Source organism: Hoplias malabaricus, chromosome 3 (genome assembly GCF_029633855.1).
Source record: "Hoplias malabaricus isolate fHopMal1 chromosome 3, fHopMal1.hap1, whole genome shotgun sequence".
Lineage (NCBI taxonomy): Eukaryota > Metazoa > Chordata > Actinopteri > Characiformes > Erythrinidae > Hoplias > Hoplias malabaricus.
Window position 1 is genome coordinate 67412948 of NC_089802.1, and position 23380 is coordinate 67436327.

At 37.3% G+C, this 23380-nt stretch overlaps 1 protein-coding gene across 2 annotated transcripts; it reads left to right on the forward strand.

Moving 5' to 3' along the window:
* Positions 1-3286: 3286 nt before the first annotated feature.
* Positions 3287-22491, forward strand: ccndbp1 (cyclin D-type binding-protein 1). 2 transcript variants are annotated; one of them, XM_066665208.1, is made up of 12 exons: positions 3287-3367; positions 11998-12148; positions 13954-14013; positions 14119-14198; positions 15285-15366; positions 16018-16114; positions 17609-17682; positions 19040-19116; positions 19784-20043; positions 20476-20536; positions 20895-20941; positions 21389-22491. In XM_066665208.1, the coding sequence occupies exons 2-12, from the start codon at positions 12052-12054 to the stop codon at positions 21495-21497; spliced, it is 1044 nt and encodes a 347-aa protein (XP_066521305.1). In that variant the 5' UTR covers positions 3287-3367; positions 11998-12051; the 3' UTR covers positions 21498-22491. The 2 variants fall into 2 exon arrangements, with proteins under 2 accessions (XP_066521305.1, XP_066521304.1); XM_066665207.1 differs by lacking the exon at positions 3287-3367 and having other exon boundaries at positions 11949-12148.
* Positions 22492-23380: the final 889 nt, after the last annotated feature.

The window sequence follows — 23380 nt, forward strand, 5'->3', positions numbered from 1 at the left end:
TCCATGTAAGTACTCCATATCCTGTCCTTTTAACTTTGTAGTCATAATATATTATCTTACTGTTACTGTCTTATATACATTATATATGAATATGCTTATTTATACAATTTTGAACTTAGAAACAATACGTATGTAAATTGTCCCAGATTATTTAAAGATGCCATTACACTAAAATATATCCTACTTTGTGGAGAAGAATAGGAAATATATTTGTTTAATTTTGTCTTTTTTAACACTCCTGTTCTGAGTTAACCAGGAATGCTGAAAATAATGGACCTCTCTGAATGGAATGACACTGAAATTTCTTTCTCAACATCCAGCCTGATCACTTTATAAAGTAAATCAATTTAACATACCTGCACTTAATATTTTATCAGGTCCACTCAGTACATAAATACCTTAGATAGTGGTATTACAGGAGAGCTGGTCATGGTCAAATGTCTGTATTATTCCTCCAGTAAAGCCAGGGGTTTGGCAAAATTGCTTGTAAGGACAATAAGTGGCACAGTAGCTCTTGTGCCGGAACAGTAAACAGCAGAGTGGGGCATGTGCAGACACAGTGGCTTGTGTAGTAGCACAGCACAGTTACGTAAGTGTATGTAAACCAGAAAATATATTATTTGACTTATGTGCTATTCAAAAATGTATAACTTTTTATGATTCTTCTCTCCATGACTTTGTAAACTCTGGGGAGCTGATTTTGCAGCTGTTACATCAGAATTGGGCAGTGCTTTTTCAGATGTAGACGCCCTTTTCAAATGCTCTGTTTTCAGTGTAGGAATATTTGTCTCTATCTCTCTCATCGTCGCTGAATTGGCTCTGAGTCTCACCATAATGAGAAAGTAGAGGAGTAGGACGGAGCTACTTGGAGGAAGGAAGGGGAACATGAAGAAACATGCAGACCACTGGACCCAGGTTCTCGCTGCTGACACCAGCAAGAAGCAGAGGATGTAGTTGTTAACAGAATCCCAGAAAGCTTAAAGGGTTGATAGTCAATCTGACCAGAATTCAAACGTGTATATACAGCATATTTGTATAAACAGTCAATGACATTAAAAAAAAGACAACCAAACAGCAAAACAAAAACAAACAAACAAAAAAAAAAAACACAGCTACCCTGAACTGGGTAAGCTGTTACAGATAATGAATGAATGTTTTTATCTTCATCACTCTAAGCATTTTGTGAGCACACAGCACTTTATATAACTTTACACCTTTTATGATATATGCATGTGTTCATACTTAGAGGTGTGTGTGTGTGTGTGTGTGTACTTTAAAAACAAAATGGCATTGGATAATTGGTAACCTTGTAATGCACAGGTGTTCAAACTTTTTCCTCCTGAGCCCACCTTGGCACTTTTTTGAGAACTTGGGACCCTCCTCAACTAAAATATGTGTCAATATGGGGACTATTACATTATGTACTCTATATAAAAATAACAAGAAGTTATCCCATTTGTCCAGAACCTTTATATACAAGAGTAAAACATTAATTAAAAAATAGCACATATTATCTCTTCTATTTAACACAGAAGAGCACAACTATTTCATTCTCAATCCGTCTTAATTACATTTCAGTCCTTTTAGGTTTTTATCTTGCTTGTTGCTCTCTCTTACACGTTCAATATATGGCCTTTGAAGCTGTGGTGGGGTGAAGGCCAAACTAAAAAGAATATTACTGAATTGGGTTGTGGAAAAAAATTAAAAGAATTTTGTAACAGAATCGTTCATTATATATATATATATATATATATATATATATATATATATATATATATATATATATTTAATTTTTTTTTTTTTTCCTTTACATTTTTTATTTCTGCTCTCACCCCGTCACCGGCCACTAGAGGGGGCAGGGCGCCATAGTAATCAGACTCAACGACACACGCCTGAGCAGAGAGCTTTATAATTTCATAGAAGACGCCGCTCAGTGTTGGGTCCTTGTCTCAACCTGAGCAGAAAGAAACTGCTGGTAATGGCAGAGACTTGAGTGTTTCGCAGTCCTCCTCATATTTTTTTTTAGTGCCCAAAACCTAATCCATGTAACCTGGACGGGATTAGCCTGGAAAAACATGAGGGTCATGTGAACCCACCACCAACAAGGGCCAAAGCAGTGGTGTAGTCAATAGACAGCATGGTCCTTAAATAGACTCTTAGCAGGTGGGACTATGCCTGCATGTGTTTCTTCCCACAGTCCAAAAGCACAAAAGCTGTGTGAACCTGTCCACTGTATGTGAGGGCATGTGTGTAGACTGGTTCCAAGTCAATGATTCTGCTCATATCCCTGCCTATAATTTTGCCTACATCAATGCACAAATATATGTAACACACAGTATCCAAATAGATCCAGTATGTAAAGGATCTTAATTAATAAGGAAAGTCATAGTGGTAATTAGCAGACTGAATTAACAAGATATTGATATTTAATGTTTACCTTTGTTAATGGCTATTTACGACTAACGTGGTCATTAATATATATCCTTTGTTATTTCCTGATATATTAAGCATTAATATATGTATTTAGTCACTATTAATGACGTATTAATATATGCCTATTTGTGCACCAGTATTGTGAAGTGTTACCAATATTATTTCAAAAATGATTTTAAACAAAATAAACTCAAAGATGAAAAGGAATATATACATTTGTTTAAAAGGCAGCTGTTAAGTAATGGATCATATTGACATGACATCTTGTGTCAGACTTAAGTTTTAATAAGTCTCATAATTTGCATGTATGAGCTTTATTATAATATAACATGTACCGTCCCTATTTATTAAGCCTATCCAGAATTACTTAATTAAACGTAAAAGATGTAAAGATTACATTTACTCTGCTACGTTCTCACGGCTCCCTGCTCTTTAAAATGTATATTCAAGCAAAATAAGTGTCAATTTTTTTGTCATTAACTTGATATGTTTCAAGTTTCATATATACAAATGTAAAGTTTCTAACAAAAGGCTATTTTCCTCAGTCTACATGTTGGAGTTGAAACGATCTCCTATCTGTAATACTTAAAACGTCTTCACTTAAAGCATTTGTTATTATTTGACCCACCTTCGTCAGTTTTATAAATGTATCTGATTAATAATACATGTCCCTAAAACACCAAAATGCCGGAAATGAGGCGGGATCAGAGGAAGGGCCTCCTTCAATCGAGAGCGACCTCTACAGGCTGCATATATTTTTCCCATTATCAGCGTTGTTTTATTTTGCTACTATTTGTTGATAATGTCTTAAATACGTTGATACTTGCGGAATAATCACAGATTTTATATTTTTTTAATATTACGTTTAATTTTTATTTTAAGCTTCACTGTTATCGCGTCCCATCCTTAAGTCATTACGACGAAAAAATACCCGACAGCACGACTGAAGTCAAGCCAGCCTCCACTTGGAAAAGCTTGGTCAAGCCAGCCCCCACTTAGATTTGGTGGAACGTCGTATTCTGAACATTACGGTAATAGCGTGCAGAGGAACAAATTTCTAAATAAAAGCCAAAAGTCAATGACAGGAAATGTATGTAATAATAAATAATTTTCTAAACAAATTATAAATGGATAAACAACAAATATTTGCTATTTTGTGGAAATGATGAAGATTTTAGGACATGACTCTCAAGTCACTCTGATGTGCCATTTATAAAAAAGGCCCTTTGTGTAGTCCTGTCTGTAAATTTATTTCCAAATTTAAATAATTATTAAAAAGAAACCTTTAGTTTGCACAGAACAATTACACTTCATAATCATAGTACAACACCTGATTATGTCACTCAATTAATATAAAGTCATTCTGATGTGTCATTTCAAAATAAAGGCCCTTTGAATTGTCCCATTTCTGTAAATTAATTTCCAAATTTAAATAATTATTAAAAGGAAACCTTTAGTTTGCACAGAACAATTTCACTTCATAATCATAGTACCACATCTGATTATGTCACTCACTGAATATCAAGTCATTCTGATGTGTCATTTCAAAATAAAGGCCCTTTGAATTGTCCCATTTCTGTAAATTTATTTCCAAATTTAAATAATTATTAAAAAGAAACCTTTAGTTTGCACAGAACAATTTCACTTCATAATCATAGTACCACACCTGATTATGTCACTCACTTCATATGAAGTCATTCTGATGTGTCATTTCAAAATAAAAGCCCATTGAATTGTCCAATTTCTGTACATTTATTTCCAAATTTAAATAATTATTAAAAGGAAACCTTTAGTTTGCACAGAACAATTTCACTTCATAATCATAGTACCACACCTGATTATGTCACTCACTTCATATGAAGTCATTCTGATGTGTCATTTCAAAATAAAAGCTCTTTGAATTGTCCCATTTCTGTAAATTTAATTCCAAAATTTAGATCATTATTAAAAAGAAACCTTTAGTTTGCACAGAACAACTTCACTTCATAATCATAGTACCACACCTGATTATGTCACTTACTTCATATGAAGTCATTCTGATGTGTCATTTCAAAATAAAAGCCCATTGAATTGTCCCATATCTGTAAATTTAATTCCACATTTAAATAATTATTAAAAGGAAACCTTTAGTTTGCACAGAACAATTTCACTTCATAATCATAGTACCACACCTGATTATGTCACTCACTTCATATGAAGTCATTCTGATGTGTCATTTCAAAATAAAAGCTCTTTGAATTGTCCCATTTCTGTAAATTTAATTCCAAAATTTAGATCATTATTAAAAAGAAACCTTTAGATTGCACAGAACAATTTCACTTCATAGTCATAGTACAACACCTGATTATGTCACTCATGTAATATGAAGTCATTCTGATGTGTCATTTCAAAATAAAGGCCCTTTGAATTGTCCCATTTCTGTAAATTTATTTCCAAATTTAAATAATTATTAAAAAGAAACCTTTAGTTTGCACAGAACAATTTCACTTCATAGTCATAGTACAACACCTGATTATGTCACTCATGTAATATGAAGTCATTCTGATGTGTCATTTCAAAATAAAGGCCCTTTGAATTGTCCCATTTCTGTAAATTAATTTCCAAATTTAGATAATTATTAAAAAGAAACCTTTAGTTTGCACAGAACAATTTCACTTCATAATCATAGTACCACACCTGATTATGTCACTCATGTAATATGAAGTCATTCTGATGTGTCATTTCAAAATAAAGGCCCTTTGAATTGTCCCATTTCTGTAAATTTATTTCCAAATTTAAATAATTATTAAAAGGAAACCTTTAGTTTGCACAGAACAATTTCACTTCATAATCATAGTACCACACCTGAATATGTCACTCATGTAATATGAAGTCATTCTGATGTGTCATTTCAAAATAAAGGCCATTTGAATTGTCCAATTTCTGTACATTTATTTCCAAATTTAAATAATTATTAAAAGGAAACCTTTAGTTTGCACAGAACAATTTCACTTCATAATCATAGTACCACACCTGATTATGTCACTCACTTCATATGAAGTCATTCTGATGTGTCATTTCAAAATAAAAGCTCTTTGAATTGTCCCATTTCTGTAAATTTAATTCCAAAATTTAGATCATTATTAAAAAGAAACCTTTAGTTTGCACAGAACAACTTCACTTCATAATCATAGTACCACACCTGATTATGTCACTTACTTCATATGAAGTCATTCTGATGTGTCATTTCAAAATAAAAGCCCATTGAATTGTCCCATATCTGTAAATTTAATTCCACATTTAAATAATTATTAAAAGGAAACCTTTAGTTTGCACAGAACAATTTCACTTCATAATCATAGTACCACACCTGATTATGTCACTCACTTCATATGAAGTCATTCTGATGTGTCATTTCAAAATAAAAGCTCTTTGAATTGTCCCATTTCTGTAAATTTAATTCCAAAATTTAGATCATTATTAAAAAGAAACCTTTAGATTGCACAGAACAATTTTACTTCATAGTCATAGTACAACACCTGATTATGTCACTCATGTAATATGAAGTCATTCTGATGTGTCATTTCAAAATAAAAGCTCTTTGAATTGTCCCATTTCTGTAAATTTAATTCCAAAATTTAGATAATTATTAAAAAGAAACCTTTAGATTGCACAGAACAATTTCACTTCATAATCATAGTACCACACCTGATTATGTCACTCATTAAATATAAAGTCATTCTGATGTGTCATTTCAAAATAAAAGCTCTTTGAATTGTCCCATTTCTGTAAATTTAATTTCAAATGTAAATAATTATTAAAAAGAAACCTTTAGTTTGCACAGAACAACTTCACTTCATAATCATAGTACCACACCTGATTATGTCACTCACTTCATATGAAGTCATTCTGATGTGTCATTTCAAAATAAAAGCCCATTGAATTGTCCCATATCTGTAAATTTAATTCCACATTTAAATAATTATTAAAAGGAAACCTTTAGTTTGCACAGAACAATTTCACTTCATAATCATAGTACCACACCTGATTATGTCATTCATGTAATATGAAGTCATTCTGATGTGTCATTTCAAAATAAAGGCCCTTTGAATTGTCCCATTTCTGTAAATTTATTTCCAAATTTAAATAATTATTAAAAGGAAACCTTTAGTTTGCACAGATTAATTTCACTTCATAATCATAGTACCACACCTGATTATGTCACTCATTAAATATCAAGTCATTCTGATGTGTCATTTTAAAATAAAAGCTCTTTGAATTGTCCCATTTCTGTAAATTTATTTCCAAATTTAAATAATTATTAAAAGGAAACCTTTAGTTTGCACAGAACAATTTCACTTCATAATCATAGTACCACACCTGATTATGTCACTCACTTCATATGAAGTCATTCTGATGTGTCATTTCAAAATAAAAGCCCATTGAATTGTCCCATTTCTGTAAATTTAATTTCAAATGTAAATAATTATTAAAAAGAAACCTTTAGATTGCACAGAACAATTTCACTTCATAATCATAGTACCACACCTGATTATGTCACTCACTGAATATGAAGTCATTCTGGTGTGCCATTTTAAAAAAGAACTATTGTAAATGATCACATTTCAGCTATATTCACTCCGGATGTTGGAATTGTTATTAAAAGGAATCCTCCAGTTTGCACACACCACTTTCACTTTATAATGAAAGTACACCCCCTAAATATATGTCTCTCACTTAATATCAAGTCATTCTTGTGTGCCATTTCAGATTAGGACCACTGTAATCAATCAGATTTAAATTATATTCACTGTAGATGTTGAGATTGTTAATAAAAGGAATCCTCCAGTTTGTAAACACTACTTTCACTTCATAATGATAGTACAGCACATGCAAGCATCAATCATTTAATGTCATACTATTGTAGTGTGTCTAATTTGTTCATCCACTCATTACATCCAGATCACATTACTGATATAATGCACGACGCGGTTCCTCAGCGCCTTCAAGAGTAGTCGACTCATGTACCGAGTGATTACTCCAGTGTGAATCGAAGGAGCTGGCGTTAGAAGCATGCTGGAGTCACTCCCTCGCTGGTGGATTACCCCTTCAGGTCCGGGGAATTTTTTTTGGGGGGGTTAAGGGTGGGGGCTGTTAGCCTCCGACTTCAGGACAAGGGAAGTGAGGCTAACAGGGGCGCACCTCTGGGAGATCCATGGTTAAAGAAATCCCTCAAGAGTTCGCCCATCAGACCCCCTAAACCCTTAACAGTTCCAGTACAGGACGTCGTTGCAGGGCCCCCTGCCTCCGTGGACGTTGTCGCAGGGCCCCCTGCCTCCGTGGCGTCGTCGCAGGGCCCCCTGCCTCCGTGGACGTCGTCGCAGGGCCCCCTGCCTCCGTGGACATCGTCGCAGGGCCTCCTGCCTCCGTGGACGTCGTCGCAGGGCCTCCTGTCTCTGTGGACGTCGTCGCAGGGCCTCTCGTCTCCGTGGACGTCGTCGCAGGGCCCTCTGCTCCCAAGGATGTCGCTGCACTCCCTCCTGATCTCCAGGAGAAGCTTGCAAGCCTCTTGGCACGTCTGGAGGTCTCCGTGAAGGCGGCACCCGCCGCTCCTGTCTCCGTGAAGGTGGCACCAGCCGCTCCTGGACTCGTGACTGTGGCTCCGGCCGCTTCTGCACCCGTGACTGTGGCTCCGGCCGCTTCTCCACCCGTGACTGTGGCTTTTTTACACATTTAAAATATTCCGAAAGATGGTTCTTCATGGAACCAATAGTACTTCTCCTATGGCGTCACTCAGTGAATGTCACGATTAGCGGGGCAGACTGACGGAGGCGGACGCACTTGCTAAAACACAGTAATTTTAATGAAACAAAAGATACAACAAAACAAAGACTGGCAACTACGGAAACAACTAGACATATGAAATGAATTGAGGAAAACAACAGAGACAGACCAAACTAAGAAACAAGACACAGATACACTGGAGGCGAAACAACGATACTTAGAGGAAAGAAATGACAAGGCTTGGGGAGAAAAACAAAATGACATGACTACAAATGAGAATTGCACAAACCGACATGACTTTGGAATCAAAATGAAACGACTAGGAAACAAAAACAACCTGACTTTAAGTGGGAGAGAAACAACACCATATGACTATGAAAAAGGAAGAAACAACATGACTGGGAAACTAAACGAAACGTCTTGACTAGGAAGTTAACAACACAAAACGAAACGACATGACTTGACTGGGAAAGAGCAAAACAAATGACCGATAACAGGAAGTGACACAAGGAAACTTAAATACTACATACAAACGAGACACACCTGAGACAGATAACGAGGACAGCGGACAAGGAGGCGGAACAAAGGCGGGACATGGGCGGAGACAAGGACAACAGACACAACAGAACAGACACAGGAGCTGGGGACATGACCGGACCGGATATAGGAGACTGGACACAGGACAGGACAGGAGGCTGACAAAGGGAGGCTACAGGAGAAGAGACTTGGGACAAGACAGAGGACAGAAACGGGACAAGACAGAACTAGAGACGGGTGATGAAATACTGGAATGAAGAGGGGGACGGACTGGAGACAAAACTGGAGAGCAGACGGGACTGAACGGGTGACTGAAAAAAGGGAAAAGGAGACAGGACTTGAGACTGGAAAGGACTAGACAGGACACATGAGACTGGACCGGAGCAGGAAACTGGACAGGGTGCTTGACATTGGATAGGACAATGGATGGGAACGGGGATTGGACGAGACTAGGAACTGGAGACAGAAGCAGGTGACTGAACAGGTTTAGGGACAGAAGACTGGACATGGGCAGGTGACAGGACAGGGGACTGGAATGGAGACAGAACATGTGGCAGAACTGGGTAATGGGACTGGACAGGAGCAGAGACTGGTGACGAGACAGGGGACATAACTGAGGACAGGACAGAACCAGAGACAGAAGATTGGACAGGAGCAGGGGACAGGACAGTGGACTGGAAGGGAGACAAGACAAGTGACTGAACAGGGGACAGGACATTTGATTGAACACTGGATGTATACGGGGACTGGACATGAGGCAGGACAGGTGACGGGACTGGGTGTTGGGAATGGACAGGAGACTGGACTTGAGACAGGACAGAGGGTTGAAATGGAGACTGGACTGAAGACAAGACAGGTGAAGAGACAGGTGATAAGACATAAGACTGAAATGTGGACTGGACTGGATTAACAGGGGACTGGATAAGACTTGGCAGGGGAACAGGGACCAGGACGTTTACCGGGACTGACACGAACACAGTGACAGGGACGGGAACAGAGACAAAGGCAGACACAGGTACAGGGACGAGGACTAAGACAGGAACCAGGACAGGAACAGACATGGGAATCAAAACAACTGGGGGATGCCCAGGACTGGCAAATGTCTGAGGGGAAGTCTGAGGAACCAGCCTGGGCACAGTTATGGGGACACGACCTGAAGCGACCAGAGCCACAGTCACGGGTGCAGAAGCGGCCGGAGCCACAGTCACGGGTCCAGGAGCGGCTGGTGCCACCTTCACGGAGACAGGAGCGGCTGGTGCCGCCTTCACAGAGACAGGAGCGGCTGGTGCCGCCTTCACGGAGACAGGAGCGGCGGGTGCCGCCTTCACGGAGACCTCCAGACGTGCCAAGAGGCTTGCAAGCTTCTCCTGGAGATCAGGAGGGAGTGCAGCGACATCCTTGGGAGCAGAGGGCCCTGCGACGACGTCCACGGAGACGAGAGGCCCTGCGACGACGTCCACAGAGACAGGAGGCCCTGCGACGACGTCCACGGAGGCAGGAGGCCCTGCGACGATGTCCACGGAGGCAGGGGGCCCTGCGACAACGTCCACGGAGGCAGGGGGCCCTGCGACGACGCCACGGAGGCAGGGGGCCCTGCGACAACGTCCACGGAGGCAGGGGGCCCTGCAACGACGTCCTGTACTGGAACTGTTAAGGGTTTAGGGGGTCTGATGGGCGAACTCTTGAGGGATTTCTTTAACCATGGATCCCCCAGAGGTGCGCCCCTGTTAGCCTCACTTCCCTTGTCCTGAAGTCGGAGGCTAACAGCCCCCACCCTTAACCCCCCCCAAAAAAATTCCCCGGACCTGAAGGGGTAATCCACCAGCGAGGGAGTGACTCCAGCACGCTTCTAACGCCAGTTCCTTCGATTCACACTGGAGTAATCACTCGGTACATGAGTCGACTACTCTTGAAGGCGCTGAGGAACCGCGTCGTGCATTATATCAGTAATGTGATCTGGATGTATTGAGTGGATGAACAAATTAGACACACTACAATAGTATGACATTAAATGATTGATGCTTGCATGTGCTGTACTATCATTATGAAGTGAAAGTAGTGTTTACAAACTGGAGGATTCCTTTTATTAACAATCTCAACATCTACAGTGAATATAATTTAAATCTGATTGATTACAGTGGTCCTAATCTGAAATGGCACACAAGAATGACTTGATATTAAGTGAGAGACATATATTTAGGGGGTGTACTTTCATTATAAAGTGAAAGTGGTGTGTGCAAACTGGAGGATTCCTTTTAATAACAATTCCAACATCCGGAGTGAATATAGCTGAAATGTGATCATTTACAATAGTTCTTTTTTAAAATGGCACACCAGAATGACTTCATATTCAGTGAGTGACATAATCAGGTGTGGTACTATGATTATGAAGTGAAATTGTTCTGTGCAAACTAATGGTTCACATTTAATAATGATATAAATTTGGAATTAAATTTACAGAAATGGGACAATTCAAATGGCCTTTATTTTGAAATGACACATCAGAATGACTTCATATTACATGAGTGACATAATCAGGTGTGGTACTATGATTATGAAGTGAAATTGTTCTGTGCAAACTAAAGGTTTCCTTTTAATAATTATTTACATTTGAAATTAAATTTACAGAAATGGGACAATTCAATGGGCTTTTATTTTGAAATGACACATCAGAATGACTTTATATTTAATGAGTGACATAATCAGGTGTGGTACTATGATTATGAAGTGAAATTGTTCTGTGCAAACTAAAGGTTTCTTTTTAATAATTATTTAAATTTGGAAATTAATTTACAGAAATGGGACAATTCAAAGGGCCTTTATTTTGAAATGACACATCAGAATGACTTTATATTAATTGAGTGACATAATCAGGTGTTGTACTATGATTATGAAGTGTAATTGTTCTGTGCAAACTAAAGGTTTCTTTTTAATAATTATTTAAATTTGGAAATAAATTTACAGACATAGGACTACACAAAGGGCCTTTTTTATAAATGGCACATCAGAGTGACTTGAGAGTCATGTCCTAAAATCTTCATCATTTCCACAAAATAGCAAATATTTGTTGTTTATCCATTTATTATTTGTTTAGAAAATTATTTATTATTACATACATTTCCTGTCATTGACTTTTGGCTTTTATTTAGAAATTTGTTCCTCTGCACGCTATTACCGTAATGTTCAGAATACGACGTTCCACCAAATCTAAGTGGGGGCTGGCTTGACCAAGCTTTTCCAAGTGGAGGCTGGCTTGACTTCAGTACAGCACGTTGGTTCCCCCAAAGAATCAGTTGTACAGAGTTGTGTAAAGTTGTCATGAGTGCGGATTTTTCGGATAACTCATGCGCAGATGCTCTGCTCCCTTTACGAAATGTGTCCAACGCAGTCAAATGTATTCGAGAGCGGGTGAAAGGTAAGGTGTTTGTCCACGTTATTACGGGTTTGTTTACCTTTTTGACTGCTAATAAAAGATAGCTTCTCACGTCTCAGAAATGTAAATAAATTTGGCGTATTTAAACTCTGATTTTGGTTTTAGTTGTCCGGTACACGGTTACAATGTATTGCAGAGTGTCACTTAATAAATTTCTAGGATAAACCTACATTTATTTCGTTTGCTTTACCACAAAACACGCTGCCTATCGATATATAGCTATGTAGCGACTGTGCGCATGCGCAGATAAACGTTTTTAATGTGTTTACCATAATTCTGTTTTCATCGTCTGTATTATACAATTTTGACGAGTGATCTAGACCTGTACATTGTGAATCAAATACATAAAGAAACAAAACATATAAAAATGTCCAGATCAGGGTAATTACTTAATTTAGGTTATAGTCAGGTCCTGTTTATGTTTCTGTTGGGAATATTTTAGTTTATTAAAATGTTCTGTCATTTAATTTAGGCGGCTTTACTAAAACTATGGTAGCACACTTCAACACTAGCAAAACTCGTCAGAACACATTGCTATTAAAGAGCTGCACTTGAGAGTTGGTCAGAGAGCCTGTTAATTTATGATAACGATAAGAAGGAGGGTCGACAGTGTCATGTTTTATTTTCAATGTAGTTTCTGCAGGGTAAGGGAAAGACGACTGAACTGAAAAGTGCAGATAATTAATTTAATGAGTTCTAACACCTAATTGCAGATACTTTACTGCCTTATAATAACAAAATCAAACCTGACTGGATGGAGTGGTGTGGTTTATTAATTTAATATTTATTATAATTTAAAAAAAAAATAAAACCCTTAAAAGAGAGAAAATACCATCATTTGGAGGAAATTGTTACCCTGAAATAAAAAATTAAAATGTCATTTTTAGACTAAACATATCAGGATAGGCCACAGCAGCTGTCCTCAAGTACAGGGTATATTTCTTTTAATGTACGCTATATTGCCAAAAAATATATGCTCATGTGCCTTTGTAAGCATATGAATTTGAGTGACATCCCATTCTTAATCCATAGAGTTTAATATGATGTCTGCCCACTCTTTGCGACTATGACAGCTTCAGCTAATCTGGGATGGCTTTCCACAAAGTTTAAGAGTGCTTAATTTTCCACCATTCTTCCAGCATTGGTGAGGGCAGACACTGAGGTTGAACGAGAAGGCCTGGCTCACATTCTTCGCTCTAATTCATTCCAAAGGTTGAGGTCAGGACTCTGTGCAGGCCAGTCAGGTTCTTCCACACCAAATTCACTCATCCTGGTCTTTATGCTTTATTGATCCTGCTTGGTGCACTGGTGCACAGTCATGTTGGAACAGGTAGGGGCCATCCCCAAACTGTTCCCACAAATTTGGGAGCATGAAATTGTCCAAAATGTCTTGGAGTTCCTTTCACTGGAACTAAGGGGCTGAACCCAACTCCTGAAAAACAAACCCAAACCGTAATACCCCCTCCATCAAATTTTACATTTTGCACAATTCAGTCAGACAAGTACCATTCTCCTGGCAGCCACCAAACCTAGACGCCCAGATAACACCGATGACAGACAGCTGTGTCAGTCTAAAGAGGCATACAGCTGTTTATCTGTCAGCATCTGGTGAAACTGTGAAAACAAATTAAACATCTCTTTTTAGAAAGTTAAATTGCTTTAAGTTTTATTTTTGAATGTGTAGCTGGTTTGAAAAATGCTGATCTATATTTAGAACCTTACAAGTTTTTATGTAGAGTCAGCAATGATGCACAAGACTGCCTAATTTTGTTTTGATGTTTTTTCAGATGGAGAATCAAATGAGTCAAATGGGGCCTTTAATTTGTCAAACTTCTGGGAGATTCTGAGTTGAGTGTTTTCATGTTCTGAATATCTGGGAATATTTCTATACCAGTGTTTTTGCTTGACTAGTGAGTACAACACATGTAAAGTTTTGTTGTCCTCTTTCCCAGCTCAGGCAGTGAAGGCTTTATCACAGGATGCAACTAAACTCAGTCTAGCCTTCTCCAAACCACCGCTCCCGTCAGAAGAAGTGAGTCTGATTTTATTGCTGTTATATTTCATACAATCTTTAGATTCTGTTCAAGTGAAAAGATGGATTTTAATATGGTTATGTAATTATTTATTGCTTTCTCAAATCCTTATATACTGTCTACATACACCTGTAATCATTGTAGCAGAAAAGATTACAGATTAATCTTTTTCACGATTACAGCTTTAAATGAGGAGGAAGTGCTGTGAGTTTGTCTCCAGTGATATTTCAGAGATTCTCTATCTGGCTCAGAAAAGGATGTTCTGATAAACATTAGCATTCACATTGCCCCCTTGTCATTGGCCAATCTTCTGCTAAGAAACATGCAGCAAAACATTTTTTATTGATTGCTTCACACACTTTCTGTTCTGTCTGACAACAAACTTTCTCTCATACTTAAAGTAAACTTTGGATGAATTCTTTCATCCAAATAAAATGCTCCTTAGCAAAATGTAGTCTATCCTTATGATTCTTTCTGATGAGAGGCTTAGTTACTGTGGAGTAAATGAGTTTTAAGCCTGAATTCTCTTGCACGGTGACACACTATGGCTAGACAGAACCTTGCTTGTTCAGCATAGAATAGGCAAGAAATTTCAACTGCTGTGTTGAATAAATTCCCAATTGAGTGTCTCTGTATCATTTGTTTTCTAGTGCATTTGTCTTACATGGATAATATACGGAATGGATAATATATGGAAGTCTAGTTTTAATTTAAACACAATGTCAACCCTCTTGACAGTGTTAGTGCAGTCCTCTAAATGGCAGCAAATATAAACTGACTTTATTTGTAACCCTAGAATATAATAATTTTGTTTTGATGGAAATGACATACCAAGCAAAATCATATGACAATATATAATTATCGTAATTTAGATTTAGAAATTATATGGTTTTCTGAGTACAACAGGGATACTGTAACCAAAAAGAAAGTGCCTGACACTGATAACTGGATTTTGCCTGAGACGTTTTTACACCAGGGTTTTCTCTATGCTCTTATTCACAGAATGGTTTTATTTGACATTGAATGATATGCTGCCTGTGTTCTCAATTCTATTTAATACTAAACCCCTCTCTCCCATTTTTAAGGGCTGTGCAAATCTAGCGGAGTCTATTCAGAAGAGTGTATTGTCACTTTCCACAGTTTATTACTGGTTACCAAAGAGTGAAGGTGAGTTGCTTGAAGCTGGATTAGCCTTTTCTTATTTTTTCATTGTCTTGAAAAGAACTAGCGAGATAAGGACACACTATGTAATCTTTTCCGTTTACCATCTTCCCTTAAAATTTATTTGCCCATATTCTGGTGTATCTATTGTCCCATCAAACATCATGCTGAACACATTATATAGGAAATTATTTACAGACATTCTGATATTAAACTAAGTTTTATAAGGCCTCTATGTAGAGTTAATGCTTGTGTTATCACACCTTTTTATTTAAGTGTATTGAGTGTATTAAATCGCTTCTGTTGCAAATATCAAATTTGATGCCTGAATTTTTTAAATAAAAAAAAAATCTAAATTCATATTTTAAAAGCATGTGTTTTATGATATATGACTATTTTAAAATCTAAAAGAACAAAGAAAACCCGTTTCCTGTATAGGTGTGTTGACACATTTGAAACCTGTTGCTGTACTATTTTTGCATGTTCATGATGAGTTCTGAAGACCTCTGGTGACATACAAAGTTTACATGTTGACTAGATCTATAATGAACATTTGATTTATGGAATGAATGTAAACTATACCTGAATTCATATCAGTGATAACCTAAGAGCATGAAAATAATTTCATATTTAAACAGGCTCACTTGCTTCCTGTAGGTATCACTTTGCGTAAGTTAGTCAGAGAAGCCACTGTGGAAGTTCTGAATGGTGTAGTTCAGCTGCTGGACATCCTCCTGACCTCTCCCTTACAGAGGTATCTACAGCTCTGTTTTATTCACCTTCCAATTACATAGCACAGCATCTGTAGGATAAACACATCAGGGGCACTCAGTGAAACAGTTGTACTTCTGAAGTTGCAATACTGCATAGTGAGATTTCAAGTTGATAAATGGTCTACATTTCTGGATAAAAAAGAATTAGTTGCAATCATTGAACAAAGTGACCATGCCTTTTGAATAAATGGTTGACACAATGCACTCTTGATGAAGTGCAGTTATCGAAGCACTTAGTGTCCCTGACTTCAATAAAGGTCCTAAGACTCCAGATTCTGAGTCAACGCCAACTCTCAATTTCAGTGGAAATGACTCGTGAACTCCATTTTATTTTTAACCAAGAACATAGCACAGATATAGCAAACAAGAAAATATCCTAAACATAATTCATTCAATCATTGTCTTTAACCACTTATCCAGTTCAGGGTGGGTCCAGAGCCTACCCGAAATCACAGGGCGCAAGACAGGAACACACCCTGGAGGGGGCACCAGTCCTTTGCAAGGCGACACACACTCACTCACATTTATGGACACTTTTGAGTCACCAATCCACAACTTTTGTTTTTGGACCATGGGAGGATACCGGAGCACCCAGAGGAAACCCACGCAGACACAGGGAGAACACACCAAACTCCTCACAGACAGTCACCCTGAGCGGGACTTGAACCCACAGTCTCCAAGTTGCTGGAGCTGTGTGACTGCGACACTTCCTGCTGCGCCACCATGCCACCCCTAAACATTTCAACTCTTGGTCACCAAGACACATTAGAGTAAAAAACATCAATTCCATTTCACAAAGGAAAGGTATCAAACTGGAACCCATACTCTTTTCTTTAAGGATAATAAGGAGTTAAGCAAAGCACAGATGACAAAGGTTCACTTGGATCAAGTTACTTTAAACAGTATTTATCACAGTTTTTGATTGTTGAATTTGCTTCTCTCTGCTCCCATCCACAGCACTATTTCCTCTGTCTTTTGGAGCATCTTAGATAATTAGGTGCCAGTGAACCTTGTGGGGTTTGTTCTATGGCTTTCTTAGTGCATAAGTGGTTTAATTCCCTGATTCCGCTGCAGATAGTGACTGCAGATCCCAAGCCCATGTGGCTATAGCTATTAGAGTGGGCTGATGTCTTCTTGTGCCTTGTTGACTGAGTGCTCGATACTCTTCCATGTTCAACAGTGGTTTCTGGCCTTTTTCCCTATACTGAGATTTCTCTGGATTTCCAGAACTGAGCAAACAGTTATTAGGTTATTGTTTGTTTGTTTGTTTTTTTAATAATAGTCTTCACAGTATTCATCTTTCTCAGTCATTATGTAATGCTAGTGCTAATGTCATTAGAATAAGATACATGTATACAAAAATGTTTTTATATGCTGTTGAATAAACAGCAATTCAGACATTTTGAATGGTATTTCTAAACTTTTTAAGCAAGCGTATAAACTGCTTGTTCTTTTTTTATATTTTATTTCTGTAGTTTATCTCCAGAACAGCTAACATCTACAGGTGGTGTCTGGGCATCGTGTGATCAGTTCGACCAGCTGCCAAGAGGTGGGTAAGCTGCAGTAACAATTTGCCACTTTAATTTGTATTTAATTTGTCTTGTTATTAAGCTGATGTATTATGGGTGAAAACCTTTTTGAGTGCAGTACACATTAATTTGAGGATCTGGATCTTCGAAATCATGTATTTTAAAAAATCTGGCTAAGGCTGCAAACTAGTTCTGATACTGTGCTTTGTCTTACATAGATGAGAGGCACTTCAGAATTGTCTGAGTTCCTTGCGTTTATGTAAGAGCACAAAGACTAGTTCAAATGGAGCAAAACAAACAACAAGCAGAGAAAAAATCATTTTTTACTGATTTTTACTAAAAATGAAATTCTGAACAGGGTTATTTAGACAGGACATGAATAGAGCTGTGTTCCTTGTCAAATTCTAACCAAAGCAAGTCAAGGATTTTTTATTTATTCACGTTTTATCTTATAAAAAATATATAATTTGTTCCTTTTAGGGTAAGTTTATCATTCTTAAAGCTAATATGTCCCTTTTTTAAACTAGTTTGACCATTGTATCTGTTTCATGTGAGTTCTTGTACCAAAAACAATTTTATAGTTTAAAGTTTTTTGGTGTCCACTTCACTTATAAACAAGCTGTCAGAGGCCACAACAACCCCTGAGAAATCATCAGGAAAGTGGCATTTTTGTGAATTCTCAGTTCTCAAAGACTCATTTCAGCATTGCCCTTTATATAGTTTAAAACCAAGAAATCATTCTTCCTCAATGAGAGCCTCTTTAATTCTTGACTATGACTCTAATAACATGTATTTGCTTCTACACAGATATTGTAAGTGCAGAGCTCTCAGCTTGCATTCAGTTTAACAGAGTCATCATTGCAGCCATGTGAACTCCTAGTAGTAAATGTTTTTTTTTTCTTCCTTGGAAATAATAAAGCAGTGATTTCTGATTGGGCCACACGGTGGTGCAGCAGGTAGTGTTGCAGTCACACAGTTCCAGGGACCTGGAGGTTGTGGGTTAAAGTCCTGCTCCGTGTGACTGTCTGTGAGGAGTTTAGTTTGTTCTCCCTGTGTCCATGTGGGTTTCCTCCCACGGTCCAAAAACAAATGTTGGTTGGTGGTTTGGCGACTCAAATGTGTCTGTGAATGTGATTTTGGTACAAAAGCAGTACCCAGGAAAGGCCTAGATATTTAGGAGCACAAATGGGCAGAGCACTACCACTTATTACTGAAACTTTTGAACACATGTTTTCCTTTAAAGAAATATATAAAGTTATTAAATATTCATCATTTAATTTGCATAACGTATTTAAGTGTCAAGCAATCTCAAGGAATTTTAGTGTCTTTTTCTATTTATATTTTTATGTGTACAAAATATGTCTATTTCTTTCACAGATAATTGTGCTGCAGTGTTACAGATGGTAGCTTCTTGCACTGGGATGGTCAAAGATGCTCAAGAGGAGATAGCTCAAGTAGGTAGCCAAATGGAGCCCTGTTACAGCAGTGAATATGAATTGTTCTTTCTCAGCAAAGCAAATGCTAATATCACAGTTTTTTTTGCACACTCTTGATCATGGAATTGTTTTAGTTTCGTTCTAATTTTGGTCCTTGAGTTTTTGTAGGGCATAATATATAATTTATACATTTATTATCTGTAACCCTTAGTTCAGGGTCGCGGTGGGTCCAGAGCCTACCTGGAATCATTGGGCACAAGGCAGGAATACACTCTGGAGGGGGTGCCAGTCCTTCACAGGGCAACACACACTCAAACATTCACTCACACCTACGGACATTTTTGATTCGCCACTCCACCTACCAACATGTGAGTTTGGACTGTGTGAGGAAACCGGAGCACCCAGAGGAAACCCACGCAGACACAGGGAGAACACACCACACTCCTCACAGACAGTCACCCGGAGAAAACCCACATGGACACAGGGAGAACACACCACACTCCTCACAGACAGTCACCCGTATATAATTTATACCATGTTTAAGTGGGAGAAGCAGAAGATGGTTCAATAGGTTTTCAGCATTTTCTGTTAGGAGCTGTAGTTTATGCAGCATCAAATCCGAACAATGAAATGTATTAATTATTATCTTCATTCCTGATCTCCATATCTCGTGTTCCTTCTATAGGCACTAGCTGAAAGCCTGGACCCTTTCAGCGATGTCCTAGACGACGATGATGATGAGCTTGAAGCCCGTGGAAACCAGGACACATACTGGTCCGAGAGTGACCGCCAGCTCATATGTAAATGTCAGGGCCTCATTAAGGCATCAGGAGCAACTCTGCGTAAATTAGCTCTTGCTGTTAAAAAAAATGGAAAAGTAGATACAGCTGAAAACATTACACAAATGGATGATCTTGCTGACACTGTGAGAGAAATCAGCCCAAGGTTAGTTCATCTTAAACTGCCATTTGTTTTCTTTTTTTAACTACCATCTTAACTACCAACTACAGTCTACATTAATAAAATTAACAAGCCAGTTTAACTGAGGTCAGGAAAATAACATTTCTGTCCAAAAAACATTAAAATAAATAACTTGTAAAAAGTTTCTGATTTTAAAAGTTTACTGTGATTTCTAATACCAAAGAGCAATGCACAGCTTACGATTTTTGGCAAGTGTCATAGTTTCAATATCACTTTCTACACACACTAATGCTCCTTACCAAGTTAATTCATTTGCACAAGTGTGTAATAAACCATATGTAGTCAGAATGTCAGGCAGCTCTAAAGGTCTTGTCTGATCTCTGCACATTCCGTTGTAACAGAAGACCATGATGAAATAGTTTGACAGATTATATCTCTTCTGCTTTTTGTCTCCAGTGTTGATGACCTGATACTGACTCTTTATCCACCAGTAGAGTGCGCTACTGTTGACCAAAATGTAAGATATATTTACATATAATTATAAAAATGGCACAATTTTCCACTTCAAACATATATATACACACTCAGAGTAATTTGCAAAAGGTTTAGCCACCTGCAAAAAATGTTGGAAAGAAAAGATGGCTTCAAAAATATTATTTTTAATATAATTAATATAATTACTTATTTATTACTTGTAAAAAAAAGACAACAATATGATGTGAACAAAAAATAGGGTGCCAAAAACTTTTGCCCAGTACTATAAATAGTATATAAATACTACCTATCTATCTATCTATCTATCTATCTAAATAATTCCTCACATTTTTTGGTTGATCTTTAAACTATGTTTAATTGTTTTGTCACTGTTATTTCAGGCATCTAAACTAGCAGCCATATTAAAGAAAACACTAGAGATCATCAGGTAATACTGCATACATTTTTTGTAGACTTTCGTTGCACAATTGTGAAAATATAATCCATTTAAATATTCAAGGCAAATCATATTTCAACTCTTTATTATCTATCAATTAAGAAAAGTAGAAATCTGTATTATAGCTGGGAAGTGAGAAATATGTTTAATGAAGACATTTCTAGAAGGCATCCTATGCCTTGTGGTTCTTCTATAAGTCCACATTCTGTGATGCCATTCTGTGTAGACGACAACAACAGGAATTTATGTAAAAAATTTGCTTTAGTGAAATCTATAACGCAATTGCAAGCACCAGATTTAAATGCCAGTAATGCACACTACAGGTTTTTAGGTTTTTGCACTAGAAGTGCTGATGAGGATTGTAGGTGCTGTACATGTGCAAATAGGACAAGGCTTTGCAAATGTCCGTTCCTTCTCTGAGTTTCATTTCTGTTGCAGGTCATCCCATGTGTGTTTGGAAGATGATTTGCTGTGGGTGCAGTTTCTAGAGGGAGCTGTGGATCATAACTTGCAAGAAGTGAAATCTCTGTCTCAAAACTCCAGCTAAGAGCAAAATTGAAAAACAGACATATTTAAGACATTTGTGTGCATCTGTAGGTCCAGTCTTCCCCTTTTTGGATCATTTTGATCTAAGATAAAATAACAAAACCTTCTTTGAGCAGAATACATGTTGTTGCCAGCAAGGTGGAAATAATTTTGGATTGCCAAAATGTTGACACAAATTCACTCAAATCTATCAAATATATCTGAATAAATGTCAAGCATTGGTATTTTAATATACAATACTCATTAAAAATTGTTATTAACATTCTTTGGTGCATGTTATTACATGCCTCTGGGCACAGTGTGTGAAGAAAGCTGTTTTTGTGCCAGCCATATTATACTGCAGCTTGTGGCACGGCATTTTAAGCATCAGCTCTATATTCTCAGCTCTCTATATTCACAGCTCTATATTCAGGAGGTCTCTAGTTTCACCCCTGGTGGTTCCTCAGCCATTAGAGTCCAAAATCTATGAAAGCATAGTTAGCCTTGCTTTCTCTGGCTGGTCAAGGTGGCTCTCCTTCTTCATCAGTCAGCATGGTGCCAGCAAATTTTAGTGTTTGTTACCTAACATACCAGAACTGAGCAGTTAATGTTTTCTTCTCAGTAGCCCATTGAACAACCCACTGAAAGAAACAGTGACTTGCTTATACCCTCCCGGCTTGGCAGTATTGGTTGTTAGTGTTTTTGGGGAGACTTGGGTAACAGCAGGAAATGTTGATGACTTTGGCAGAAAAAAAAATTGCACAATTTCAAAACATGAAATAAGTTTTTTGCAACAATGGATAACTCAAACCCATATGTGGTTTCTTCTCTTGAATGCTTTGCTTTTTGGAATTGTATGATTTAATGATATTTACATTTATTCAACTTTAAAGTTTTCAAATTATATAAAGTAAATTCATTGTTCCATTCCACTTCTGTTTACTTTGCCCTCATACAATAAATGTCAGTTTTCATGTTTTTATTATCTGCATATTCAGATCAATAAAACTGCTCTATACCAGATTTTATTATGACTATGGCTCAAGTAATTTAAAATGTTTAGTTCATAATGTAACCTACTCTAAGACAAGCTAATCTAAATATTACAAGCAAATTTAATGTCCTATTACTACATATAAGTTTACAAAAGACCCAGAAGGCCACACCAACAGCATGTGAATTTAGTGGACAAATGCCTCTCATGTTCCATATCATCTTTTTTAAACACTAATTATTACACTTTTATTAAACTTTTATTTAACACCAGTTATCAAAAAATGAACGAAAAATATTTGAAAAGGATGACAGTCACAGAACAAATATTATTTCTCCAAACATTTGGAGATACATTTTTGATATGTGAATGTTGAGCAGTGCAACTGAGTTCTCTGGACTGATGGACCACCATTGAAATTTGGATACGTTTAGACTCAGTTAAAGCCAGGCTCAGTAGCACATGTGGGATAGAAGGTTTTCTGGAGTGATGGCTGGAGTGTTCCTGTACCTGTTGGATGAACGGGTATGTGTGATCTAGAACTTCCCAAGTTCTCTTAGGGCTGAATACCATCAAATCATAGAAATATTACAAAGTGTAATGTAAAACCTTCCCAAAAGTTATAGGTTAATATTGTTATTGCAGTTTAATACACTTCATGTATTTGTTCATTCAGCTTCACAATATTATTGAATGAGCCACAAGTCATTTGCCATTTTTTGTAGTTCATAAAACTATAAGCAGCCTACAAATTTATGTGTAATAATTAAATATACAACATAGTACAAACCCTATTTCAAGATTTCAAGAACACTGGGGACATTTTAAAATGCAATAAAAAAAATAAGCCTTGATTTGATCATCCATTTAACTGACAAAAAAAATCCAATATCTTCACTGAACAACATGGC